This window comes from Octopus bimaculoides, chromosome 7 (genome assembly GCF_001194135.2).
Source record: "Octopus bimaculoides isolate UCB-OBI-ISO-001 chromosome 7, ASM119413v2, whole genome shotgun sequence".
Lineage (NCBI taxonomy): Eukaryota > Metazoa > Mollusca > Cephalopoda > Octopoda > Octopodidae > Octopus > Octopus bimaculoides.
This window is the reverse complement of record NC_068987.1, coordinates 9,511,897-9,523,254: the sequence shown is the minus strand read 5'-3', so window position 1 is coordinate 9,523,254 and position 11,358 is coordinate 9,511,897. Positions and strand designations below refer to the sequence as shown.

The window sequence follows — 11,358 nt, the reverse complement described above, 5'->3', positions numbered from 1 at the left end:
TATATATATATATATATATATATATATATATATATATATATACACACACACACAAGGAAAGAATGAAGGAATTAATTCCGTATATAGAACAACGACGTAGTGCTCAGAATATGAGCTATATGAATAATATAGACCATCAATAGAATACACAAAATTTTGGTAATCAATAAACAATTTTCCTTTATAACATCGAAGTACTTTAGGCAAATCTCATAAAACTGTAAAAAATATATGTGTACAAAATTACACAAAAATACATAAAAAAAATATACGTACAAATACATATGGACATATAAAAGTGTACATGAATACATAACGAAAATATAAAATGGTATGCGAGTGCCTGAACTCGGTACATCCGTGTTAGAAACAAGGAAGAAAGTTATAGATACATCGACAATATGTATAATTAAAAAAGAATTATAAGTATTCCATGGCAGAGATAAGGTCTAATATTTATCCTACAATCATTTCGGGGAAAATGTTATTGGTGGGTGAATAAAGTATTTCTGTCCAGCTCCTATATATAAAGTCCCTTCATCAGGGAACACATAACAGACTTTAATTTCCCTTTTATGTGTTCCTTGATGAAGGAACTGTTTATATGGGAGCTAGACAGGAATACTTTATCCACCTCCCAATAACATTTTCCCCGAAACGATTGTAGCATGAATATTAGACCTTATCTCTGCCATGAAATACTTATAATTCTTTTTTAATTATGTATATTGTCCATATGTCTATAACTTTTTTCCTTCTCGTTTCTAATACGGATGTACCGAGTTCAAGCACTCACATACCATTTTATATTTTCGTTATATATTCATATGTATTTGTATGTATATTTGGCAGAGGTAAAGAATACGGAGGCTAATGCAGTTTCGCACCTCTCCTTGAAACATGGATTTAAAAAAAAAAAACTTTTTCGGATTCCTATGTTTAAGATATCGGAGATTACGAATATGAAAAAAAAAATTCCCACCACCACTTTAAAATTTTGAACTTTATCAAAATTTTTTCCCTATGTTTTAGATGACGGAGATTCCGAATATGCAAAATTTTAAATTCAATAAGCATATAGACATGTGTATAAAGAGATAGATAGATAGATAGATAGATAGATATGAATGTCTTTCTGGGACTAAAAACAACAGTAATACCGTCTTCTATAGGATTGCCACATTTAGTTGACAAATATATTTTATGAATAAACAGACAAGGATAAATAGATAGACAGATAAATAAATATATGGATGAAAAATAAGGAATCCGAAAACTTTTTTTTTTCTAAATGCATTTTTCAAGGAAAGGTGCGAAACTACATTAGCCCCAGAATACGTAGAGAACCCGTTTTCTGCATAACAAAAACCCTAAACCTAAACACCGGGTGTACGTATTCTTTACTTTCGCCGTATATTTTTATGTATTTTTTGCGTAATTGTATACACACATACTTTTTTTTTACCGTTTTATAAGATTTGCCTTAAGTACTCCGATGTTATTCCATCTAAAACACTGAGTCTACGTTAGAAATGGGTACTACTAAAGAAGAGTGGTTCCCAACGCGCATCCGCCCTAGCTGGTCGTGAGTAGTCGATCTTACAAGAGAGAGCCTTGTGCTAAAAAGTTTACTAGGATTTGTTGACATTCTTGGAAAAAAAATATATTGTGTAAAATTATTGGTATCAATATGTAAGCATATACATGATAAATGAACAAAAGAAGTTGGAAACGTCAATAAGAACAAACCGCCATTTTAGAATCGAGATACTTACTCAAGTGTTGGTTGAATATACGATGTTTTTAAGATATCTTTGTGAGCGGCGAGATTTGCTGTGGATTCTATCACAAACACAACGTCAGAAACTGTTGGGAATAACATTTGTTGTGTATCAGTAGCGATCATACTTTTTAACGACAACACACTAAATAATAGTAATGTGAGATTACTAATTCAACTCCGCCATTGAAGCTGGCGACCAGAAGATTGACATCGAAGGGAAGTAACTCGGTCAATTTCACTAGCAGATGGGTTTTTCAAGGATTTATGGAATTTCTTTCGGAATTTTTTTCTTTTTTTTTTTTGTGTGTGTATGTGCAATGACTATCTTTCGAAATATCATACCACATGGTGATTCTTGCGAAAAACATATTGGAATTTCTGCCAGAAATCTTTCGGGAAATTCTTGGGGAAAAACCATCTCAGAATTTCTTCAGTTTTTTTGTTGTTTTTTTTTTACGGAGGAGGTGGGGAATTCTTGGGGAAAAACATCTTTGAATTTCTTCTGAGTTTTTTTTCGAATGACTATCTTTTGAAGTCCCATGCCTCATAGGAATTTTTGGGGGAAACACACCTTAGAATTTCTAGCAGAATTTTTCTTTCTATTTTTTTTTTAAATGATTGTCTTGCAAAGTCCCAAGCTTCATGGGAATGGAAAATGGTAAGGAAGATGAGGGATAAGAATATAGACTATTTAAAAAAAAAAAAGGACAGCTTTTGAAAAAATCCACCAAATACCTGATTTTGTTTTTTTTATTATATATTTCTTTCAATACTCAGGATATTAAATTTTTTCTTTCTATTTGGAATATTTATAATTCATTTTTATTTTTATCAGTCATTAGACTGAGGCCATGCTGGAGCACCACTTTGGTCAAACAAATTGACCCTAATATTTTTTTTATGTCTGGCTATATTATCAATTTTTTTTTTAACTGAACTTCTAGGTTACACGGATGCAAACAAACCAACACCAATGATGGAACAGACACACACACATGATGAGCTTCTCTCAGTTTCTGTCAACCAAATCCACTCATAAGGCAATCCAGAGCAATAGTAGAAGACAACTGTCCAAGGTGCCATACAGTGGAACTGAACCCAAAACCATGTGGTTGGGAAGCAACTTTCTTATCACATAGCCATACCTACACCTACATCTAATTGTAGGATGGGTTTTTTTTTCCTCTTTTCTTTTCATAATTCAGTTGGAACTTTAATTTTCAATGGTTTGGGAAAATGTCTCTCTCCTTCACAAAAGAACATTTCTCTCTAAACCAAGACGCTAATATAAAAAAGTATTTTTCATATTCAAACTGATAAGGGAAATATCCCGACTGTTTTAGATAACTGACTTCACAATTTGGGTATTCATAACTGATTGGGAATTCCTAAAGACAAGTTCCTGTGTAAGACAGTTCGGTATTCTCTGTAAATGCACAAAAACCGTTTTAAGGGCTGCATACTTTGTATTGTTATTACTGGATTAGTTACAGCTAAAAAGACCAAGTTATTTCAAGTTACAAACACATTTCTATTCATAGACTATCAACATGCTGTTTCAGCCAACAAATTGAAGTTAGTCGTATGACTTGTAAAAAATGGGAAAATTAGGAAGTTCTGTATGGTCTTTGTAATAAATTACTAATATGCTCATCTAAATGCAACAATATTTTCATATTTATTACAGCAAATAATTTCAGATCAAAGATGTTGCCAACACACATTGACATTAAGGTACCGATAGGTAAAATACTGGAGTATTTCCAATGTAGCATTTAACCTGAGCTCATGGCACCAGCATTGACAAGTTCTGTTTTGGCATGGTTTCTACAGCTGGATACCCTTCCTAATGCCAACCACTTTACAGAGTGTACTGGGTGCTTTTTATGTGACACCAGCGCTAGTAAGGTCACCAAGTAATTCACAAAACAAGCCCTTCACTCATTTGAGTGTACTGTAGTATTGAGGGAAGTGGCTCTATGCGAGGTGATGAGAGGTTAGTGTTATAGAGATAGGAACAAGTATCTTGCTGTAAAGGAGATATACGGTTACCTCTATTAAAAAAGAAAAAAGAATGGTGGTAAAGACATGCCAGAGAACACCCTCAAGTTACAGGAAGAGGAATATAAGTGACATGGGTGGGTAGCTAAGATGGTGGAAGAATGGAGATAGGGACAGAGGAAAATGCACCTTAAAATAAATACGTTGTTTTCTTGTATATAGACACCTTAGTCATATTAGAAAAACAAAACGAATATGGAATTGGATGATTCCGTTCTTTTGCTTGTTTCAGTAATTTGACTGCTGCCGTACTGGGGAACCACCTTGAAGAATTTTAGTCAAAGAAATCAGCCCCAGTACATATATACTAATCTTTTTAAAGCCTGGTACTTATTCTGTCAGTCTCTTTTGCCAAGCCACTAAGTTAGAGGAACATAAACACAGCAACACAGGTTGTCAAGTAGCAAGGGGTGGGGGGAACAAATACAAATAGACAAAAACTATGGAAATCAGACTGGAGTCTGGTGCAGCCTTCCAGCTTACCAAGCCTAATCAAACTGTTCAACCCATGCCAGCATGGACAACGGACATTAAATGATGATGGTAAAACAGTGAGATCACAACTTTTTAATTTTTATTAGATGTAGGTGAAAAGAAAGGAAAGAAAAATATAATTTACATTTCCAAAGAAATCTTTGGATGGTATGTTAACATGGAAATGGAAAAGAGAATGCGGTTTACATGTACAAAATGTTGTTATCAACCAGAAAACTATGTCGTTTTTAGGTACAAGTGTCCTATTTATCAACAATGAGATTAAATATGATACAGGAACACTAGTGTAGCTAGAGTGTGTGCCACTCAGGCTAGAGTGTGCCCTTCCGTTTGCTGTCCCAGACCCCACAAAAAAACACATATTGCCTACAACAGACCCAAAAGTGCTGCCCCTTTGAAAGAGCCACCCACGGTGGACCAACCCTACCGCACCCCCTAGCTACGCTAGTGTACAGGAATGGTAGCATTTGAATGTCTTTTATACCAAACTGCAACTAAGCCAGGATGCTGCCTTCAAAGATTTTGCCAAATGAATCGACTCCAATTAATTTTTTTTTCTTTAGTCTGGTACTTATTTTATCAGTCTCTGTTGCTGAACTGCTAAGTTACAGGGGACATAAACGAAACAACACCGGTTGTCAAGTGGGGTGTAGGATAAAGACATACACACACATACATACACAATAGGCTTCTGCACAGTTTCCATTTATCAAATTTACTCACAAAGTATTTGTTGGCCCAGGGCTATGGTACAAATTACTCACTCAAGGTGCTACGCATTGGGACTGAACCTGAAACGACACTATCATGAAGTATGCTTCTTAATCACACAGCCATGTTTGCACCTAATGAATTTTATCTTCTTTAAAATAATTTTCTGGTCCTTAGCATCATTAGAATGGAAGGAAAAGATGTTGCCATTTATTTACAGCTGTGGTTCTCATCCGGGGTCCACATGACCCTTGGAGGCGCATATAAGATCTTGTTAAAATTCATGAGCAATAAATTTGGTTATACTTTTATAATGTGGAGGCGCAATGGCCCAGTGGTTAGGGCAGCAGACTCGCGGTCATAGGATCGCGGTTTCGATTCCTAGACAGGGCGTTGTGAGTGTTTATTGAGCGAAAACACCTAAAGCTCCACGAGGGTCTGGCAGGGGATGGTGGCGAACCCTGCTGTACTCTTCCACCACAACTTTCTCTCACTCTTACTTCCTGTTTCTGTTGTACCTGTAATTCAAATGGGTCAGCCTTGTCACGCTGAATATCCTCGAGAACTATGTTAAGGGTACACGTGTCTGTGGAGTGCTCAGCCACTTGCACGTTAATTTCATGAGTAGGCTGTTTCGTTGATCGGATCAACTGGAACCCTCAACGTCGTAAGCGACGGAGTGCCAACAACAACTTTTATAATAGGATTTTGTTAAACATTGAATGGCTAGAAGGATCTATAATAGGATTTTGTTAAACATCTAATGGCTAGGAGGATTTATATGAATATAACAGGAACCAAAAAGGCACCACAGGAAAAGAAAATGGTTGACAAACACTGATTAAGAATTTAAAGAATCCAAAATCAAATATTTTATATCTCAATATTCATTTTTCCCAAACATAAACAAATAGATGGAAGAAAAACAAAATGTATGCTTTCTTTGCAGGAGCCTGTTTGCTATGCAAGGAGCAGTGGTTCACCAGAAAATAACCATTTTCTGATGGTACTTAACTTTGAAGTAATGAAACAGGTGTTTTAGCTGTTGTTTAATCCCAGGTGAGCTTTGATTAAGCAAATCTACTGTCAAAGGCATTCCAGGTGTAACCATCCCATCTTTTTTGTATATGTAGGACTACATTTTCTAATGTATCCTTTTTTTCTTAAAACTTTATATGTCCTGTGTATTTCCCTGGCATCCATTCATCATATATGATTCACATTGGCAATTTTTTTCAACCACCAGAGCAACATGGAATTTATTAAAGAAAGCTTTATGTTACTCAGGACATATGAAAGAAGGGCTTACCAAAAGTCTGAAAACAAGCATGGATGGTTTGGACAAACTTATGAAAATGCTTTAGACAGGTAAATGGTTAAGATGGTAGGGTATGATGTGAATGAATTTAGCTGCTATTTCTAGCAGATTGAGCAACTGTGTTGAAGTTCCCTTAAGGAGCTTAAGGGTTTTGTTTTTAATTATTTTGGCTAATGTTAAATAACTATAAATATGTAAAAACATGACTAGAGCCATCAACATCAATTGTAGGTTTGTCCAGTAAAGCATCTGTGTAGTCTTGAATTAATTCATTAACCAATTCCTTACCGATTGCATCATGATAGTTTTCAGAGGGTTGATAAGAGGTTGTGGAATGGAAATAATCAACAGTTGAATCTTTGTCGGTATTTTCTGTACGATGTCTTAATCTTAATTTTGGGACACGACTTGGACATCGTTCTTGCAGACTAGGTGATTTCTTAATTTTTTGATGGTGCATCACCTTTTCAACAAGGTCAGAGTTACTGGGATAGCTCTGCAAAGGATTCTGATAGTAATCAGAATGATAGTCTGACTCAGAACTTTCTTCTTCTGAAGAATTTATGCATAACTCTTGAATTTCTTCAGCCTTCTTTTTTGAAACTTCTGCTAATGACGTTTCATTGTGATCTACAGCAGTGTAATGTAAGTCCATGAACAGATCTTCACTCCCTATATCAACAGCAAGCAAGAAAGCCTTTTCAAACCGAGAATATCTGAGAAGCAAATGAAAAAATCGTCGAGCAAGTCTACATATTGGATCTCGATATTCTAATATGTTAGCAATTGATGTTTTCACTGGAGAATAAAACATACCTAGAGTCTTTTCAAGGTAGCTTTCTCTTTCTGCATTGAGTGGCAGTCGCAAAAGGTAATTAGCAATAGCTGAAATACCTGCATAGCAACTTGGGCCATCGCTTTCCCAATGTAAAGAACATAACAGGTTGGTAGCTTCATAAAGCTGTTGGTGTTTTATATATTCTTTGATCAGTTCAAGGACAGACAAACCTTCTTGACTCATAAGGCCAAAGTATAACTGTAAAACAGCTAGTGGGCCTTTGTTGAATATAAGTAAAAGAAATTGAGAATTTCTTGAAAGTTCAGTATCATTGTCACAATCATTCCATTGCATATCTTCAAAGAAAACGGTTTTCTTAAAAAACATATCAGTCTTTAATACTTTCTCTGAAGAAAACTGGTCACCAAGCAACTGGAAGTTGAGGTGGTTAAGAGCGAGATCAAATAACTGAATATTCCCAGAGGCACTTACAACAAACGCAACAGCACCATTTGAGTGCCATTTTATATTTACTGGTACTAAACTGGCTTGGGTTGAATGCATTGTCATAAAAGTTTCATCAAACATCACTAAAGTTCCATCTTGACAACCAAATAGCAGTCTGTTTGTTGAGGGATGGACACTAAGGCAGGTGAAGAGACTGGGCAAAGTCATAGATATAGATCTACTCTGTTGTAACTTTGTTTTTAAGATTTCATATGTCCCTCTTTCAACAGTTGTTTCCTCTGACCGACTTGAGACCAGCTCTACCGTAATTATTTGTTGAGTTTTTTGACTCAAAGTAGCATTCAGAAGGTTATATTCTGTTTTGACGTGAGAAATAACTTCTAATCGAGGTCCATTTATTGATAACAACACCAAATTGGCCTGTTCACAATCACTGACCAGCGGTGACCACGGACAACCATCCTTGGGATTGATAGAACACCAAACCAAGAGCAAATTTCGATCAGAACAATAAGATAAGTGTCTGTTTACTCTTCTTGTTGATGGTCCAGGGATTTGAAAATGACCAAATTTTGGATCAAAAGCTGACACTTTCTCAATTTTCTTCCCGACATCTCCCGCGTTGCCTCTTTTTTGAAAGTAAACATAATCCAATTTAGCGAGATTAGGATATGACAGAATAATAAAACTGTTGGTTAGGAGAGCATCGGAAATGAATTCTCCGCTCAATTTTCCACAAAGTGATTTATCAATGAGTACTTTTTCGATATCGGCAACATTTTGTTTAACAAGGTACGTAATTACATATCCATTGCTTAAAATAATCTGGAGGACGACTTTATTTTTCCAACTGGCCTTAACACATTTGTATTGGCTTAATAAAATTTCCACTTCTTTTAAAGTATCCCTAAGTTTATCCGGTCTCTTGTTACGTAGACTCCAAGTAATATCACGACTTTCTGTATACATTTGTTTTTCATGCCAATATGGATGTTCCGCTCTGGAGACTCTTTCATCTTTTTCGTGGTACACATGACAACCAGTGATGTTATCAGGTATGTAAACATTGCTTCCGACAGTCCAGAAAAACAATTCAGCCACACAACCTGTCATTGCGAATGACAGGAACCAAACAATAAAACAAACAATCAAGCAAAATAATATTAATTTCGTTAAGTTGACTCACTTGAATTTTAAAAACCCCTTACAGAGGTTCGAATACGGTTTCCAAAGAAACATTTTAAAGAAAAACTCGGTAGCATCGCTGATATTGAGAGCAATGACGGGCTGAGCAAGGGATAATAAATACAGAATTTCAAGTTTAACCAAGGGTTTGAACACTCTTAGATTTTTCATACGGAAATCGATTAAGTATGAAGTAAATTACAATAAAATAAAGTTCATTATAACGGATTAAATGATGTGACTAAATATAATTAATTCATTTCGTAAAGAGATTAAGCAGGTACCCGGTGCAACCGGTGGTTGTATCCTTTAAATATATTTCTGGCTTAATTACACTTTATAATTTCTTGAATAAACTAATTGCTTAACTTTAAACTTGAAAGCGTGAAGTTTATTCTACTTGAAAACAGACCCAGCAAAAGCATTTAATGGATTACTTATATTGGTGTTATTTATTATTTGAAAGAAAATATATTTTACTGGAATGATTTAAGTTATACTTTGTTCGGTGAGTAACTTGTTATTAGTCTGTAAAGATTGTCTCACGTTTTCAACTTCATCCTATAGTCGCTATAAAATTCTGAAGAATATTTTTTTTTCATATCCCATATTCTGATTGTGTGTGAGCAACATACTTTATGCAAATCTTGTGTGTGTGAGCAATGCACCTAACGCAAATATTTGTAAACTGCAATATATAATAATCAACAGTTATAGATGATTGCATCCGATCTTAAACAGATCACATGCAATCGGTAACTTTTAATTTTGTGGTATCTCTCAAATTTATGTCCCTTCCTCTCATTACTATTAATATTCATATAATTATTTATTTTCATCTTGAATATGCGTATTTTTGTTTTAAGTATAAACAAACACAAAATTAGATTATAAAATCTATTATTGATTATATTAAGTCAGGGTCGGTGCTTGGAAGTGAGGGGATCCAGTTAGAGAATCGTCAGTGGGACTCTCTACTCTACAAAAGCTGAAGATTCATGTTTTATGCTTCATGTAGTACATCAGACCCAGTCAAAAAGCATTGAGGGTTTGAGCCCCCACAATGATGTACTAAAAATTCATCAGAGCGTCCTCCGCTCGAGTTTGTGCGTTGAACCTAATTTGAACAAATCTGTTTAGTTGGCTAAAAACCGGTCCTGATTAAGTATACCATCAAAATTTCTTCAATTAGTTTCTGGAAGGTATACTGTTTTATTTGTTGGTATGACTGTTAGGTACGCTATAGGCCTGGAAAAGTTCATTTAAAAAAAAAATATTCATTTAATAAATTCCAGAAAGAAAGGGCGGAATGGTCCTCAAAACCCTTTTGTTTTTCTCTTTTTTTTTTTGCAACATAATTGCGATCTTACGTTGAAAAAAAACGTGTGAGGAAACTAAGTCAAAGCGTATGAATTGTACGAAACTTCGCTCACCCATCCCCGAAAAAGTTTTCTTAACAAATTCCGATGTAATCATAATCTATGTCATCTGAAAGGTATTTATAGAAAATTCCCCTGAAATATATCCATTTTTCAGAAAGCGCTGAAGAAACAAAGCCGGAATGGGAGGCACACTTGTGTAACTAAGTCGTTTGATCATACTTCGCTAATGTCCGCTTATTCATCAGCCATCAAATAATAATTGTTAATGTTGATCTTCTAGTAAATAGGAAGAGTGACAAATTCACATCTATTAGCCATATAGTTGCAATTTTGTTCCAATTTTTGGCTCAAGGCCAGATTGGGGGTGGGGGGCAAATCGATAACATTGACTCCAGTACTTGACTAAGTCGACCTCAGTAGAATTTGAACTCAGAATGTAAATAACGGGAAGAAATGTCACTATTTTGTCCGGCACGCTAACGATTTTATCGGTTTTAAGCCATAGGGAAATAATGGTTTCAAATTTTGGCAAAAGGTCTACAATTTTAGGGATTGAGGTAAGTCGATTACATAGGCACAAGGCCTGAAATCTTGATGGAGGGGATCAGTCGATTACATCAACCCCAGCACTCAACTGCTGTTATTTTATTCACTCCGAAAGGATGAAAGACAAAGCTGACCTCGGCGAAATTTGAATTCAGAACATACATAAAGACGGACGAAATACCGTTTAGCATTTAGTCCCTTAACGTAGTTCTCCGGGATATTCAGCGTGACACAGTGTGACAAGGCTGACCCTTTGAATTACAGGTACAACAGAAACAGGAAGTAAGAGTGAGAGAAAGTTGTGGTGAATGAGTACAGCAGGGTTCGCCACCACCCACTGCTGGAGCCTCGTGGAGCTTTAGGTGTTTTCGCTCAATAAACACTCACAACGCCTGGTCTGGGAATCGAAACCGCGATCCTATGACCGCGAGTCCGCTGCCCTAACCACTGGGCCATTGCGCCTCCACTACGAACTATTATATCTCCACAAAAGGAAAAGTGTCGGATCTATTTTAAAACGGGGGCCACATTTTTCATTTATGTTTTACGTAGTGTTTTTGGTACGGAAAGACTTTCAAACTTCGTATACTTATCTATTTTGTGTTATAGAACAGAAAAATATTTTTGTATT

General features: G+C 35.6%; 2 protein-coding genes across 2 annotated transcripts in view; one reads left to right on the top strand and one right to left on the bottom strand.

Annotated features, from left to right (window-relative positions):
• Nucleotides 1-4,401: 4,401 nt before the first annotated feature.
• Nucleotides 4,402-9,080, bottom strand: LOC106884450 (WD repeat-containing and planar cell polarity effector protein fritz homolog). The gene has a single exon (XM_014935839.2). It carries the CDS (start codon nucleotides 8,725-8,727, stop codon nucleotides 6,553-6,555), a length of 2,175 nt encoding a protein of 724 aa, XP_014791325.1. The 5' UTR covers nucleotides 8,728-9,080; the 3' UTR covers nucleotides 4,402-6,552.
• The window catches only part of LOC106884451 (archaemetzincin-2), a 14,556-nt gene continuing 12,278 nt past the window's right edge, over nucleotides 9,081-11,358 (top strand). Inside the window, exon 1 of the mRNA XM_014935840.2 lies at nucleotides 9,081-9,307. The gene's annotated coding sequence lies outside the window, so the exon portion shown is untranslated. The remainder of the gene's footprint in view (nucleotides 9,308-11,358) is intronic.